General features: G+C 35.4%; 2 protein-coding genes across 4 annotated transcripts in view; one reads left to right on the forward strand and one right to left on the reverse strand.

Moving 5' to 3' along the window:
- Positions 1-18,080, forward strand: part of LOC132702114 (uncharacterized) — an 81,834-nt gene that overhangs the window by 11,332 nt on the left and 52,422 nt on the right. The window lies entirely within an intron of this gene.
- LOC132702113 (uncharacterized) overlaps positions 1,949-18,080 on the reverse strand; it is a 52,220-nt gene continuing 36,088 nt past the window's right edge. For both annotated transcript variants that reach the window (XM_060670552.1, XM_060670551.1), the window contains exons 2-4: positions 7,270-7,522; positions 4,635-4,929; positions 1,949-2,616 (exon numbers count right to left, since the gene is read on the reverse strand). In XM_060670552.1, the coding sequence (XP_060526535.1) occupies positions 2,297-2,616; positions 4,635-4,929; positions 7,270-7,521 (867 nt within the window). In that variant the 5' untranslated portion in view covers position 7,522 and the 3' untranslated portion in view covers positions 1,949-2,296. The remainder of the gene's footprint in view (positions 2,617-4,634; positions 4,930-7,269; positions 7,523-18,080) is intronic.

An 18,080-nucleotide genomic window follows, 5' to 3' on the forward strand; every position in this document is an offset into this window, starting at 1 on the left:
GGGCCAGTCCATCAATCACAGCTTCCAGTCTTCGGCTCATGGTCATGAAAGGAGTTATGAAGTCTTCTTCAAGCAATAATTCTCCTGAAACTTCCTAAATACCTTGCCACAGAGCCTCGCTGCTTTGAGGCACAACGTTGCTTCCATACAGCCGTTTGGAGTGCGAACAGGACAGTTGTCTTGCTAATTCTCGCTCCTATTTGGAGCTATTTTAGGCTTCCTGTTATTTTCTAACCTATTTGCGACAACGCTGACTATTTTCTTTTATTTGGCAGTGGCAGTATTAGAAATACGAAAGGAATGAAGTTTCCGCGATAACGACATGGTGGCTTAGGATACACTAGACAAAACTTTGAAAAAAAGTGCTCTAAGAGTAGTCCTAAATCTCAGATCAACAAAAAATTAGCTTTAGTGTTAATTAAAAAAAAAGTTTCTGGTTTTTATGAAGCGGTACTTGGTCGGTAATGAAAATGTAAAAAAAAGTCGTAAAAATGTTTTTAAGACGTGTGTTTAAGGTTCGGTTATTTTTAAATAAAAACAGACAGATTTGCGTGTAAATAGGGCAAATAGGGAACTCCACTTACGGCGCTCAACAGTTATGGGGCCGCTATGCATTTTTTATGAGCTTAAACTGTCACAACCGACTGGGTGGGGGTCCGACTAACTTCGGGACGTCACGTTCGCGTCCCAAAGTTCCGGAAAGTTGGCCCTTTGTGGCCGAGTTGGCATTCGATACCAGCGTGCCAGCAAGTTGGAATATCTCGAACTTTTTTTTCCCCGCATGTTTCTCATTCGGTGAGTTACTGAACTATCTCCGCGAAATTGTTATTTAAATTAATTGTCTGAAGAATATTGTTGAATTATGTCGAAAGAGATTCAAGTTAGGACAAAAAGTTAAACTCATTTTTTTATACAGGGTGTGTTCAGCTTTCCATAAAATAAAATGACTTGTTTTCTTACAATTGTAGAGAGATGATGCCCAAGTCAAAACTTAAAAACTCAAAACCGTATAAAGGAAGTTAAGTTATCATATTTAGTCTCATCAAATGAGAGTAAAATACGAGCCAGTTTTAGTCAAGCTCTGAAGAAGCCAACAGGATGATTGGCGAAACGTCAGCAACTTCGACTCAGCAAAAACCGACGCAAGAGGAATCCAGAAGTTTTGTAAAAAGTAATTTATAATACTGTTTAGAGCAAATTATCAAATGCTTTATTGTTTTTCTCTTACGGCTAATAATTTAGCCACGAAAAAATTTTACGCCGTATTATATATATATATATATATATATATATATATATATATATATATATATATATATATATATATATATATATATATATATATATATATATATATATATATATATATATATATATATATATATATATATATATATATATATATATATATATATATATATATATATATATATATAAACTTAAACTTAAACTAAGTGGTATACCAAACCAAAGAATATTAAACACAGGTAGGTATAAAATTATTTTCTCTTACGGACCACCAGTTTACCTGAATTTAAATTCCGAAACTTTAGGTAATAATCTTGTTGCATTGTAGGTTAATGACCACCCTTGGATAATCTCATTCAAAAGCAATTGGTCACTTTCTTATATCTATGAACAGACTATACCTAAAACTGATTTATAAAGATGCTTTCTATTCTTGTTTTAGTGTTTTACTGGCGCATTCACCATTGGTGTTTAGAAGGACGAGAAGTAAAGACGAGACGTGAGCTAGAATATAGAGGAGATGAAACTAATTACAATTATTTGTACCTGTTAAGATTATGTAAATTAATATGGCTGGATAGGTATTTAACTAAAAGCACCTTTCTGATTTGAAGAGTTTAATCTTGGTGTAACGTCCTTATTGTTACTTTGATTTCCGCTGTATCGGTTTTACCTCCCGTTCCCCCAAAAATACAACCAATCGAGCCGAACGAACATTTATTTTATTCAAATACACGTCCGGATAGTACGGCCAAAATACAAAAACGAGACGTACAAAAATATCTACGAGCTAAAAAAAGGAACGGGTGTGCGCCGGACGGTCGATAAGCAAATCCGAGGCGCCCCGAATAGAACGGGCCGTCGATTATTGCTTTCGATCCCGCTAAAAGCCCCGTCGGCAAGGTTCGCTATTTACAGTAATTAATTAACCCTAACAATAAATAAAATTACAAAAATATACAGATCAACAACGCTCTCATTCGAATCCCGCACACACGCTCGCACGCGCTACCCTGTAGGTGTCCACGAGGTGGCTTCATCGCGCCACCTACTGGTTGTTGGCGTAGTAGTTGACAGCGCTCTCTATCGCGGCCTTTGCGAAATCGCTCTCGCACGGGCTGGTCCCCCAAAAGGGACCCGCGCATCCCCTCTGCTCGAAGCAGTTCTCCGGTATTATTCGGGGATCGCTCACTGAACAGCAAGAGATGATCGCCCAGACGCAGTCGCTGGGCCCCGAAGGCACCCTAGAGGGCGCCACGGACCCAGACGCCGACTCCGACTGGGCCCCTTGACGTTTGGGGCCATGTACCAATGGTGGCAGCACCGAGTTCGCTACCGAAGGCCTGGTGGGGACGGTTTCTTCCGAATCTGCAATTGAGGTTATGGTTCTAGACATTTGATACTTTCCCATTTGAATTTTTGAAAGATTTTGACGGATTTTGAGTGATTCGATGCTGTTTCGGTTCCCATTGTCCATTGCAAAAAACGAGGGATATCAAAGGGCAATTAGCTCGAAACAGTCGGATTGATAGAAGAAATAGAACAAAATTAGTTAAAACTCTTTTAAAAGATAAGGTAAGTTTCTGTTTTTAACGCACCCTTTATAGGTTTACAGGGCTCCAGCTTGTAATTAAATTCCAATCAAAAAAAGTCTTGCTTACTAACTGATTACAGATTTTGATGCTACCTAGATCTTTATTAATCATCGGTAAAATGATACCTAATCTGTTATTATGATATCAAAACTTCATTTTCAATAACTACTTCAAAAGTCTTCAAATGCATTTTATAAAGCAAATTATGCAGAACGTATGGGCAAACTTATTGGTGTCAGAAAAGTCTTGTAAAGTTTTTGTAACCATGGAAGACAAAGTAAAATCTCCGTGAGCATTAATTTTATTGTTGTGCAGAATCCAAAAGTATTGTTGATGTTTAATATAATAATATATATGATATATTGAGATTAATTTGCAATTCAACTGCAGAGTTGAGTCATAGTTAAGGATCTCATCTAATGTACAACACTTTCACCTTGCAATCAGTTGTCGATCTCCGTAATATTATTATAGCATTTAATTCAAAAAAATTCGGATGTTGTTGTGCTATGGAAAGCCTTGAAAACGACTGGGTGAGATCATGTTTTCCTGTGCATTGTGGCTATCTTTTATCTTTTGTTCTATTTTATGATTGTTTGGTACATACAAATACTGAATAAATATACGAGGCTGACGTCATAATATACAACTGTCTGAAGCACTGCCTACAAGATGCTATCGTTTTGGTTAGACTAGATAGATGTGCACGGATGACAGATTGACCAAAATAAACTATTTTAAGAATGTTCATAAAAACTGTATTTTTGGTATATAATTTTTTTCATTTTCACTCATTTATATAAGTGAACAAGAGAAATGCAACAATCCCAACTATTACACTGGCGAAAAATCACTAAAAATAACAATATTAGTAGGTAAAAGTTATTTAACTTAAAGTGAAATTTATCTCTAATTTTATTTTTGTTGTTGTAATTCTACCGAAAATTTGCAAAATTCATTTAGTAAAATGGTAATTTTATCGTAGATTATTTATATTTAAAATCACATAATACTGTTACATTGGTCAAAGGAACTCTGTAAAATTTCAATGGAATTTTGTTTTTTACAATACTTTTGTAATTTTTTACATGACAGCCACGGAGGTCCGGGTCCGCCAAACCGGGTCACTAGGGTGCATTTTTAAATATTTACATAATTACAAAGGTAAATTGACTGCATTGGGGTAAAAGTTTATATTTATTTTTAAAAATATGTATTTAATTACATGGCATAAAAATTATCAATATAAAATCTCAAAATACACAAAATTCATATTAAAAAAAAGTATTTCATTTACCCATAGAAATTTGGAACTATTACGTTTAAGAAAAGAAAAATTACAATGAAATCAGTAAAATTCAACAGGTTATTGGTAATTTAAAAAAATATATAGGTAATTTATACAAAATAAATTTTGGAAAATTATATGAAAATAAGTAAAGTTTTGTATTTGTATGTTTTAACTTAAAAATCTGTAAAATCCGGTTACGATTTGCGTAAAATAATACTGAACTCATGTAGATTGGCTTTATTAGTTTTTTTAGTAATTTTTCCCGATATGTTGTAGCCCCAAAATTACCCACGACATATAACAATTTCGTTTTATCAGTGTAGCCTACTTTTTTTATTCTAAAATTTGTCTCTTTTGCGATTACAGTTTAGATCTCTCTCTCCCTCTTCACCTTTCACCGTCCACAGCATGGCTCCCCTTTTATTTTACTTTCTCTCTCCCCACTACTTCTTGTTTCGCAATTTTTCCAACTGTGCGATTCCAGAAAAGACAGCCCTTACCTCCACTCAGCGGCACGACATTTTTCACCCCGTCACCCCACACGGGAGCGTCATCGTCCTCTTCTTCGTTGAACCTGTCGGTTATTTTCATGGTACTGGAGTTCGGGGATGACGTCACGGGAGGCGTCTCGGGGGGCAAATATCCGGGTCCGACGAACGGCGGCTTGACGGGGTTGTCTTGCGGGAACCCCGGGTTCAGGGGCTGCGGGGGGTAAAAAATGGGCCTCCTGTTGGGAGGGCCGTACACCGGGATGTAGTACGGGCGATTGAGTTGATAAACCGCCGGTTTCCAGATCTGGAAATTGGAGTTTGAGGTTAAGTTTTGCCAAGCAAGGACGCTGAGGAGATAAATGCGACAACCTTGCTGGAAACTTAGATTCGATGAAAAATGTTTTTTTTTGTTTTGCCTTTATTTGTTATGTATAACTATACAGTAGAAAAGATGCGAAGTCTAGCAAAAGCTACTCCACTTAACCTCTTAAATGTTTAAATTGAAAACTAAATAGGAGTAAAATAGCTGAGTGTTATCAGCAAATGAATAAATATCAGAAATATAAATTAAGAATAATATAGGTCCAAGGACAGACCCTTGCGGTGCACCTGAAGGAACAGGGAGAAATTCAGAACTTACATTGTCACGGGTTTTCAAATAATTGAATAACTGAATTTGGGGCACATAAGTTTATGGTCAAGCCGATCAAAAGCTTTAGAGTAATCTAAGGTTAATGATTGCGGATTCAAATTAATTTCCGAAGTCCCCTGTATAACATTTACCCAAACGAACTCAAGACGAGGCATTCTTCGGACTTTCTTCCTTCTACGAATTCCAGAAAATATAATTCTCTGATTGAAACGTAAATGCCCGCCGGTAAAAGGCCGAACCGACAAAGGCAAGAGCTAACCGCACGGTGATCGCTTTTGTGGATAAAATTAAATTCCTCCAAGTTTACAAGTTCCGTCTGTTAACGATTAGGAACAGTTACTGGGCAAAAACGGAAACTCTAATGCAGTTGCCTCCGCCACGGGATTCGCTGCGAAACAAAGTTTTCATCGGGAAAAATTGTGCAGCGACTTTGTTTAAGGCGAGTTGGGTGTCCCAATAAAATTTCCGGGCAACTAACAAGAGGCCCATTAAGCCAGAATCAAATTTCTTGGAATGCGAGGGTTTCAACTTTATAAGAAAATGAAGAACACCATCATTTCAAATTGGGAAGTACACGAGGGTCACTGGACACCAAATACGGAGAATAGAAGACTGGGAGATTGTTTCGATGAAACTGCAGGATCCGAGTGCAAGAGTTGGGGCCAAAATCGGCTCTGAACTGCAGCCACCTACACTACAAATAACTTGACGTGTGTGTCCTCATTTAAGACATAAAACCCATAAGGCAGACATTTAAATTCATTCGAATTCAGCACAGTTAATTGAAGTAGCGACGTGTTATAGGCATGATAACTGGGCTCTTGACCGCAATGCACTAAGGATTTTCTAATCAAAATTAGGTCTAAATTGTTTACGCTGTTTGGAATTTTGATGTGACTCATATGTGTTAGGATTAGGTTTAACATTCAATGTAGAGTTCAAAATAAAAATAGTGAATAGTGAAATAGTAAAAGATCTATGGAAATCAACTGTCTTAATCTGCATATCAATAGGTAAAAAGTTATAGGTGTGAAACTGGAACTATGATTTGCAGGTGACACTGTGTAATGTGTAAAAGGAAGTGAAGAAGCGGTTACTTATATGTCTGGTGTTCCTCGTTTTAACATATTTACCAGACTCGACGAGACAATACGAGAAGAAAAATAGATGGAGAAGCTTGTAATCCAATGGAAGATGATATAGGCGAAAAGACCAAGAGGGCGTTCTCACACGAGCGGCTCAAGACAGAGAAATTTGGAAAAGGTGTATCAGTGACGTCGTAGGGTAAGACTGGTGAGGTTAGAATAAAAATAAATTTCTAGAAATTCCACTACACTAACCTACATTCGTTATAGAAAGACACTATGTTATGGACACTCGACGTTACGTTATAGTGGCAGTAAGCTCGCATCTGGGCAAAGTTTATAGCTCAAAATTGTTGTCAAAACCTAGACTCCAAGATATGACTATGATATATATATTATATATATATATAATTATATATATAATATATATATATAATAACAGTTATATATTTTTGTAAGATATGTCCGTCGAAACCGAATAAAGGCCCTTTATTATTATGATTTCGGACACATCTGATACTCGAAGGGAAGATCGAGTGAAAAGGGGCTTGGGACGCAAGAGACTACCACGACTACCAAATATTAGATACTGGACAGGAATGCATGACTTTTTTGACACACGAAGAACGCCTACGCAGTAGAAGAAAAAGAAGAAGTAACATGGATTTTTATATGTTGCCCTATTCCATTTGAAAAACGAAACCCGCATGGCAAAAAATATCTTACATAGGTAGCTAATATTCGCATAAATAACCAATATTTTAGGGTTTTACCGTCTAATACTACATTCAAGGTGAATAACCCTGTATGCTTGAACATGGAACACCATCTGTCTGATATAAAAGTGCCAATCCAACCTCTCGTATATTATATCCAATTTAACGTCCCTCGTCACCTAGTCACTCACCGAATTTGCCTCGAATACCGACAACTGTCGATTCGGGAGGCCCCCCGCCCACGGGTAATAACTCCTCTTCCTAACCCTGACAACTTTTTTGCGTGGCTGAAAATCGTTCTCTTCCGAATGCAGGGGGTCGGGACTTTTACGCGCCGAGGAGCCGCTCTTGTCGACGTCCGGAGTTTTTGGGAGGTCGGCCGAGCTGATCGACACGAGCAGCGTCGAACACGCCAGCACCAAGAACGATCGCGGCACTCCCATCCTGAAAAAGAAGGGGAATTTGTGTTGAAGACGATTTACACGTATCCAGAGAAATATTCGACTGTCGGAAATTAAGTCAAGTGTGTTACTAAAAGCAGAGCTAAAGACCACACAAAGGCTGAGAAAATTAAGGCGGTTCTCTTAGCCGTTGATAAAACTTTGATTAGACGATTCATGTGTGTACAAGAAGGCGTTAAAACACATAATTTCGACGACTGTTGAGCGTCAAATCACTGCAAGAATGAAGAAGATTGGGGATAAAAAAAACGTTACTAGGCGGTATAGATGCACTAAAAAATCAGTTCGTATTATGCCGCGATGTTTCTAATAAACCCATAGTAAGTGAGTTGAAACGGATTAATGATATAAATAGTTCTTTGGAACAAAAAAAATTAACACAGCTATTTGGTATTCGGTAGGACATTCCTCTAGCTGAGTACGTCAATTGACTAAGAAGCACATACTTTAAGAACAACTTGGATTTCCGTAGAATAATATTTGCTAGCATGCCGGCACTTCTTTAAGTAAGTTTAAGTGCTTATGAAGGATATCATTTGCATGATGTTGGACATTAGTGAAAATTCAGACTCTAGAGAGATTCCAGAAGACAAGCAATTAATTTTCGTCAGAAAATTTAACTACAGCAAACAATAACAAAAAAATCTTTAATATTTCTCTCACAACTAAACAAATAGCGAAGAATGTTAGCAAAATGAAAACAGAAGTAAAAAAGAAATGAGTTGTAAATAGAAATTGTAATAAAAAATTTTTTATGAAACTGGGGGAAAACTACTTAGATGCGGAAAATATCCTGTGTTGAAATGAACATTATAAAACTTCTAGATTCCTCTTGCGTCGGTTTTTGCTGAGTCGAATCTGCTGACGTTTCGCCAATCATCCTGTTGGCTTCAACTGTTTCAGTCAAGCTCTGAAGAAGCCAACAGGATGATTGGCGAAACGTCAGCAAGTTCGACTAAGCAAAAACCGGCGCAGCAGGAATCCAGAAGTTTTGTAAAAAGTATTACAGCAGCCTGCGGAAGTTTCTTTCAAAAATTAAAATGGACATTAATAAAGAAGTTTTTTAGATATAAATATATAAAGATATATATTTTTTTTTATTAAAAAAAAAAAGAAATGAAATATCATTAAAGTTTAGCATAATTCGAGACGTAACAAAAATGATAACTTATCTTAAAGTTATGTTTAACTAGATTTTCAAGACAAAAATAAACTTCTCCCTTTTTAAGGTGCAATGTAGACTGGTGTTGAGGTTCAATCTCCAAAATCGTGTTCAGTCAGAGAACGTGCGTCCTTTTTTAAGGTAACTCCGCCAGAAATTAAGGAAACAAAACGTTCAAGTTCTACAGAGCTTCAGCGTTTGATGGAATTAAAAAAGGGATTCCAAGGAAGTAACTGCAAAGTGTGTTAGAAAAGGCGACCGAAGTTGAATTGAAAAGAGTTTCTGCAATGAGTTCTCTTTTTTGCTGGCCAAGGCAACGAATTATATTGAAACCCCGTACTTCGTTTGGGACACAGAAATCTTCATTTAGCTCTTCCGGAGACGCCAAATCGTCCTCGTTTAAATATTTTGCATTATTATTCAAGACAACACGGAAAATGACAATTGGGACAATTTTTTCTAATACTAACATAGTAAATCTAGCTCTTAATTAATACAGAGTGCAAATGTGACAATTAATGGATTAGTCTTACAGGGAGGGACAATAACCGTTAGACAATATCGTTTATTTGAAGAACTTATACCTATTTTTATCTATAATTAACTTGCGAAGACTGCTTTTCAAAAAGATATTTTTTATGAAATTGTTATATTTCATTTACTTGGTAGTTCATTTATACCAACATAAAACAATCTTCAGAGAAACTCCAGAGCGATATTTCGAACCTGCAACATGCAGGAGTATTATTTAAAAAAAATATTATTCCATGGTGTTCCAGAAACTTATGAAATTTACAAAGAAGTTTTGTGCTGTAGCCAATAATAAAATTATAAAAAAACCCGCAGATAATTTTATCTTAAAATCTTAAAAATCTCGGAAAATCGGATATCTACGTCGTTGGTTGATCCTGCAGTAACTAAGAGGTTAATTAAACCCGAAGCACGAAATGTCAGTGGTCGGGATAATCCAACGAATCCTGTTCAATAAAATTATAATAATATTTTTGGTTGACGGCTAGTCATAATTGAAATACGAAATATCAATATAATTCGCTCGGGTCAGCAAAAAAGAGAATTGATTATAGAAATCCTTTTCGTCTCTTTTTCTAAGATACTTTGCAGTTACTTCTTTGGAATCTCTTTTTTAATTCCATCCTGCTGATTCAAGATGCAAGATTCCGGAGATTGAATCCCGACACAATTTTTTTTTTATAAAAATGTTTAAACACCAAATACCTGTGTTATTTTTGTTTATTTCAAAGAAATATTTATATCTGTGATTTTATCTTAATTATGAATAAAATATGTAACAGCAATGACTTGAGCGTGGGATTACAAATTTAACACTAATTAAAAAACGTCCTTATTAATGTTCATCTTAATTTTAAATTTAATTCATATTAAAAATGGGATATTTTCTGCATCTAAAGTGTCCATAAGTAGTTATTCCACGCTTTCATAAGAATTTTTTTATTACAATTTCTTTTACATCTCATTTCTTCTTTACTTCTGTTCTCATGTTGCTAACTTTCTTTAGTTGCGAGACAAATATTAAAGATTTTTTATTATTGTTTCCTGTAGTCTGAAATGTCTCCTTTTTTGGTTTTTTATTTCGGGAACTTGCGACTTACTGAAAAATTTTTTTTTAAATTTTCTGACGAAAAGTAATTGCTTGTCAGCTTAAGTCACTTGTTCTTCCACACCTTCTATCACAACTAATACCAAAGTATGTCCAGGCCATTTATACGGGATTAAAATTTAGTTTAAAAATTTGTTCAACAAAAGTATTTTCTTATTACAAAAAAAGCAGTGTTAAAAGCAATTTTTATAATATCTCTCCCACTAGCCCTCGTTGTGGTGAACACTATATCCGATTGACTAATATCTGTCCGTGGATGCGAGCCTGTAGGAAATTAGGAATTCTTGGCCCATATATCGGAAGTATTTTATGCTGCTCCTTTGACAGCTTTTTCAGTTGTTCTGATACACACTTTTGAAACAAATAAGGTTCGTATTTATTAATATCGATGACAGTGCCTCGAAGCAGGTTCGAAACGCACGCGAGCGGAATTGGTTAGCATTTATTTCATAATCTAACCTAATCGCGTCTGTCTGTTGATCCCAATAAAGCAAATTAATATTAATTGTGGTTGTTATTGTCTGTAGAACATCGCTAATCGGAATTAGACATCGTTAATCAATAAATACCAATCGGTTTTGAGAGGCTATCTTAATGTGTTTGAGGAACGTGACTTGTAGGAACTGAAAATTGTCAAATAAGGGACGACAACCCAGGGAAAAGTTCATCTCAATATCGTTGTCCTAAGCTAAAATATGGATAAAAGTTGATTTTTTTGCATTTACCAAATAAGAAGCAAATTTATTATTTAGGATGCCAAATGAATTTGTTATTTATATTTTTTACTTTTTTTTGCAATATATATCTTAAGTTATTTTGAATTTATCTCAGCTCTATAAGAGTATTGTAAAACGCGGATTTTAAAAAATAATAGAAGATACCAATCGCGCCGCCTGCTGGATATTTCAGAAACTAGAAAATAATTTCCGAAAATATCTCTAAAATTGTCAATGTTGGAAGGATAAAATTTAGTGCCTGGGGATTGCGAGTAATAGCAATGCTGTCAGATTTTGCTATGATATTTATCATTCTGGTAACCTTTCACTGATGCACTTATAAAATTTCCTATGTTTCCTCTAAGGATTTTAAGATTTTTTCTATTAACAGTGATAAATCGGACAACACTGCTGTTAGCATTTTTGAATTCTGAATGTTATCGTTCCAGCTTTGCCAGTTTTCGAGATGTCTCAGCGTTCCGAAATTTGCCAGCGTTGCTTCTAGTGACTAGGGGAGGATGGCAACTTCATAAAATTTATTAATAAAACTTAGGCCACTGACTTTAATTTAATTTAATTAACTTCGCTGATATAGAACGCTACTTTTTCATCTCTTGAGTTTTTCTCATATCTTGAAAATGAGAACTCTTTTGTTCCATGTCCATTTACCATAAAATAACTTAATATTGATCATAGAAAGAATGTTGAAAGTGACTCGGATAAAGGAATCCAATCTCCTCCAGATGTCAAAAATATCAGGTTCGGTTCTAATTGAGTTGCCCCCCGCAATAATTCGATTTCGTAGCTCCTCTGCAAAGACTTTAGACTGGAAAAAATCCGAGCTTCACCACAATGTATTTCCAGATCTGCATTTATGAGAACTTTTTCCATAAAACGATCTCAGGAATCACCGCGTCTTTTCTAAACGCCCTGTATATTTTTTTGGTATATGATGAAGCTTTAAAAATTAACGTCGGTAGTGGTTAGTAAAGTTTTATTACTTGCCTATCGGTTTGGTGAAAAATAAATTCTTTTCAGAGCGGTTCAAACAAAATTACATCGGCCGGGTATTTCAAATAGCTACCCTCCACCGTCCAGGGTTAATTACCCGCCGAACTTCTTGGTGTTTACCGAGCTTTATGGTCCCGCGTGTTTGCGCGGGAAATTAGGAAAGTTGCGGATAATAATTTTCCCGCGTTTGAGCGCCGCTTTCGATATAATTCGTAAGAAACGGACACCCCAAGGGGTTCGGCCTCGAGCCTTAGAGGTTGGCTTATTTATTGCCCTTTATAATTACGGGTAAATTACCCATAAATTGACTCTTGAATGCTTGGCCTTTTGTTATTCGATCACAGGAATATTGGCCGCTTTCAGTTCATACCCATAGCTCCAAGGGAAAACATTACCAATGGAGAGGAATGTTTACAGTACAATAAAGTGCATCCCTATAGGGTACTTTTTTCTTGAAAGCCTATTATAGATACACATTTGGCATGTGACAATTTGACAAAATCCCTCAGTAGGAGTTGTTAGTAATCATAGCTAAAAGCTTTATTGGTGCAAATGACACATAAGAATTGCAGGTATATTTTTTTTTATTGCTGAAAGGTTGGTCAAATGAGATAATAATAATAATTCTATTCATACTAATTCCCGTAAATACATAACCAAAAAAAAAACGTTAAAAAGTAAAATGAAACAAAAGATCATTTAGTAGAAGTGGGAGTAAAATAATTACGATTATTTGATAAATAGACTAAAATAATACCAAAGAAGTACTTCTGTGAGAATTAAACTTATAGGTCTTATATAATTAAGTGTTAATGAAAGATAACGAATACCTACCTAAATTATACATGTAATTAAATATGGAAAAATCAACTAACTTCAAAGTCGTGAAAATAGCCAAATATGAGTTACTCTAACGTTTATCATAATATCAAAATTTTAAGTTTAGGATGCACCGTACAAATTGTTAAATCAAAAAAATGCGTTGTTATCTGTTAAGCACACGCACACAAGATAGGTATTCCTTCAACTTGCTATTAAGGCAAGCTTTAGAACACAGTTATGTAGAAAAGCAAAATTTTATGTGATTTGCTGGTTCTCCGAATTAACTTTTCTAATACTAGGATCATTTTTTTACGGCATTTCTAAAAATAAGGTTCAGAATTACTGTTCGATTGCAGTTTATTTTTGAAACAAAATTCTTCTATGCCCATTTTAACAAAATATGTTAAAATAAAACCAAAATTATGATTTCTTGATAAACAATGGCTAGTAGATCGTACTAGCGTGCAGTTTGGTGAATACATAAAAAAAAAACGGTAGGGTCAAGGTGGCAACAATGGTTAGGGCGTGCACAATGGATCGCACGCTATTCCTGCGAAAGGGACAGAGATATCTGCTTTCTCTCTCACTCGTTACTTCTATTCGGCAACGGAACTCGTTCGAACTATTTGGTGTGCGTCGTTGGCCAGGCTGATTTGTGCTGATCATTGTTTTTGGTTCTTGGTTGCAAAAATACGAATTAGAAGGTAAGACTTGAACCTTTCTATCATGTATTTTCATATCTATAACTTAGTACGTGCCTTAAAATGTACTTAATTAGGCTTATTTTCCTGCATAAACTTTTGATTAGTATGTTTAATTTACGGCTGGGTACAATTTTTAAATATTAATGGCGTCCTAGTACACAATGGCTCAGTCTTCGTAAGTACACAATGGATCATGATCCATTGTGTACCCAATAGAATGAGAGTTGGTCGCATATTAATTTTTGAGTTTTAGATGTTTTTTTTTTCACGCAGTGTTTGTTTCCAGAATGCCACGTCCAGAAAGGCCGCGAACAAGAGGGAACACTACCGCAGCTAGTGTGAAGGCAGCTTTATTAAGAATTGAAATGGGTGATAGCCTCCGCAAAGTGTCTGGAACAACTGGAATTCCGTTTACAACATCAAGACGGTATTATTTTAAGTCAAAAGCATAGGGCACAGTTGACATCCGGTTGGTACCTAATTATGAAGTGAACAGAGTATTCAGCCTAGAACAAGAAAAAGTTCTTAGTGACTTCTATTCTATGGGTTAAGTACAAAAGGGTGTAGGAAAGTAGCCTATCAAATGGCAAAGAAGAATAACCTTAAAATTCCGAAATCATGGACAACACACGAAATGGCAGGTAAGGATTGGCTGAAAGCATTTCGTAAAAGACATCCAGAGTTGAGTTTGCGCAGACCAGAACCACGCAGTCCCGCAAGAGCCACAGCATTTAATAAAGTTAATGTCGATAGATTTTATGACAATCTCGAAAATTTAATGGAGAGGAATCCAGCCTTTTCAGATGGAACAAGAATATTTAATCTCGATGAGACCTCCACGAGCACCGTACAAAAACCTCAGAAGGTTATAGCGCCAAAGGGACGAAAAAGTTTGGGAAAAGTTACAAGTGGTGAAAAAGGAACTCTAGTAACAACGTGCTTATTATTAGCTGTCATTTATGTTTTGTTCAAGTTTAGTCGTTACCAAAGTGATATGTGTTTAGTTATTACTAAAAGAGTGAGTTATCATTTACCTATTCGTACTTGACTTATTAGTACCTAGTCTCAAAATATAGTTGCTAATTGTAATCTAGCGAATAAGGGATTTGTCAACCAATTACTTATATACCTGAATTTGTTTTATTTTTATAAATATAAATAAAAAATTATAACCTGAATCTATTTTAGCAACTAACCTCAGGGGTTTCTAATGCACTGTTTATGTATTTACACTATCGGGTCACTTTGAAACACTGCCAAAATCCGGTTCCAAACTAGTCCCTTCAACCCGAGAAATTCGACTCCCGTTCCACCCCAAATTTGCTTACAAATATAAACGAAAGGGTACTCGAGGGCACCGCGGGGGGTGTAGCATTCAGGGAAGTCTGAGAAGCCGAAGGTGGGTTGTAATTGGCTTGTCAAACCATTACCGACAACAATAAGATAATTGCCGTCAAGTGGCCTGGTGTAATATCGGTTCTTTTGTGGACTCACCGGTCTCCGGTCTTTGTTTTTATGGCCCTTTGATATCGCGAAAGATGAAATTGGAAAATTGCGGACGCGTTTAAGATAAAGCTCTGGCGGCGCCATAAAATGGAAAAACATTTTTAACGTTTTTATTTATTTTATTCAGTCTCTTACCAGAAAGTGAATTATCATTATTTCTTAATAATCCAAGAAGAACATTTTTTGCATTTCTGGACCGGTTTTAAAGTATTACAGTTAAAATAGTTAAATAAGAACAAATGCATATGATAAAGGCACGGTGTTGCCGAAACAGCTGTCATTTAAATATATTTATGTGAAAATCTGAACAACGTTTGTTCTTATTTAACTATTTTAAATGGATTTTCATCAAGTAAAAGCCACTTCAGTACAATGTTACTGTTAATTTTTTCAAAGTTAATGCTTTTCCGCGTTTCTCTACTTTTACTTTGGCTTTGTGATTGGATGAACCAAAACCAAACAAAAATCATTTATGATAATATAATATGCTTCTAATATTATGGACTTTCACAACAGTCGATTGATCTGGTAACATCCTACTTTTCTAACAGATTTCAAAAAACTGTGTGTAGCGGCTCGGTTTCAGAGCGAGTTCAGATTTTGTCAGGTGTTCCGCAGGGCTCAATACTCGGGCCTCTGTTTTTTATTATTTACACGGCTGATATTTGGAGGGCCTATACGCAGATTTGTTTTCACTTTAATCCCTCTGATTACGAAAATGCATCCAGGTTAATAAACGAGGACAGGAATATATTAAAACAACTTTCCTCAAAACATAACCTTAAATTTAATCCTCTTAAATGCTTTTCGGTCCTAAAATTAATAGTTTCTAGTGGATAGTCGTCTTGTTGGTATCAGGCTTTCAATGGTCAGCTCTGCGAAAAATTTGGGTATTATATTGGATACGAAGTTGCGCTTTAGGGAATATATATAAATGATATACAACAGTAGACATATACTTAGTTCTCCTTTACGTAGAATGCTCTGTGAATCCATTGTGCTTTCTAGTTTCAACTACTGTGAATTTATTTAATAAATAAATATGCTTTTTTTTTGTTTTACATGTAATTTTCTTTTTCTCCTATACAGATTCTCTTGAAAGAATAGTATTGATTAATAAAAAAAAGCTGTTTATTATTATTATTATTATTAATATTATTAATAAATTTATGAATATTAAATAAAGAAAATTATCTCTCAGCAAAACCCAATTGAAAATCAAATTAAATATTTTTTGCAGTCGTAAAATGTAAATCTTTATTTTTTTAAACCTTTAGTTTTTACAAGAAATAACTGCGATTACGTCTCATATTTTGCTTAGTAATAAATAATCTTTTAACGGAAAATCGTAAAAATGTCCCTGGAAAATCCTTCGTTTCGATTGTTACGACTTACCAATAACTTTAACCTTTACCGAAACATTGTAAGACTTACAGTATGAATGCGACACAAAATTAATGCAGTTTGCATAATTTTTCCAATTTTTGAGATTTCTACAGACCATTTTGTCAATTTGTACGCAGAACATTTCCTTTTTATGAGGTATACGGAAAATTGTGTCCAAAATACAATTTTTTCAAAAACTTTTACTTCCACGTAAGTTCTATTGAGGTTGAAATTGAAAATGGCGGGTTTCATTTTTCGGCGGTAAATCCGAAACGGTTAAATTGAGAGCTGTCAAAATGTGACACTTTTTTAAGGCGACTAAGGGCGTATGTCATCTCGCGACCCGTTTTTCTTAGGGTCGCCATATTTGATTGACATCTTGGCTTTGACATTAAATAATTCAAAGTATCAATAAGTAGTACGTTTTCTGTTATTAAAATCATAAATGTAACACTATTTAAGAACTTTTTAAGTCAGCGGTTTGACGAAACAATCATTTCACTTTTCAATTTTTATCGAACTTGTACGTTGTTCAAGTGTCCTTTGTTTTGGCCTTATTCTAATCTAATAACAACTTTAAGTGCCTATAATTTGATTAATTCAAATGGAATGACATAATTTTTAGCTCACCAGGAAATATAATATATTGTCCTCAACAAATAGATAGATACTATGAACAACAACAATAATAATGTAAAGGATTATTTAATGTTTGTATTTTGGCCACGTATTCCGTGCATTTGATGCAAAAAGAACTATTTTTATTCAGGCACTGGCCCAAACTGATGAATGTGAAGAGGCTCGTGGTGATTGAAAAGTATAGGTTTACCTCGAAAGAATGTTTATCCGCGTTAAGTCTGCAACAACAACAACAAGCAACGAGAAAGGAGATTCCCGTCGACCAGAGACCCGCGTTCTGCACACTTCACGCCGACGCTCACTTAACGACTGACTTAAATTAAACCAGGCTCTTGACGTCTTCAGTGGCAACGCTTTTATCAGATCCACGACGAATTTTCCTAACTACGTCATCGCGGCTGGCTCGAAACGCCTTTTCATCGTTGCCGATAGATGATGCACAACTTCTCCGAATTCGAAACTTCGGGTTACGTTAGGCGAGATCAAAGGTTAAGATATACGGCAAGGCATCGATGATGTTAAAGATACTAGGAAGTAGAAGGAATTTTTAGACACCATGTGACGTATTAAGCAGTCCCAAGGAGTTCTAAATATAAATGGAATTACGGTGTAGACTGCGGCCTATGCAGTTCTTCCTAAGTTGATAGTAAGATACATCAAAACCTTAAATCTACAGTTCCATAATAATATAGAATATGCTACAGACAAAATTATGATATTGAAAAATGGAAAATAGCGACTCAAAAGTTTAAAAAATCCTGATTCTCTGGTGAACTGCTTATAGAGTATCAATAAAAAATGGTAATTAATGAAAACCTACTTGTCTCGGAACGCTCTCTCGCTCCGATTTTCCTGTTTTTTTTTGGGATTTCTTTCACCTTCGTTCTATACAAAATTTTGTAGGTTCAAAATTCAATTTTCAAAATTTCCACCTTTCCGATCGAACATTTTTCACA

This window comes from Cylas formicarius, unplaced genomic scaffold (genome assembly GCF_029955315.1).
Source record: "Cylas formicarius isolate icCylForm1 unplaced genomic scaffold, icCylForm1.1 PGA_scaffold_5__7_contigs__length_24384050, whole genome shotgun sequence".
Classification (NCBI taxonomy): Eukaryota; Metazoa; Arthropoda; class Insecta; order Coleoptera; family Brentidae; genus Cylas; species Cylas formicarius.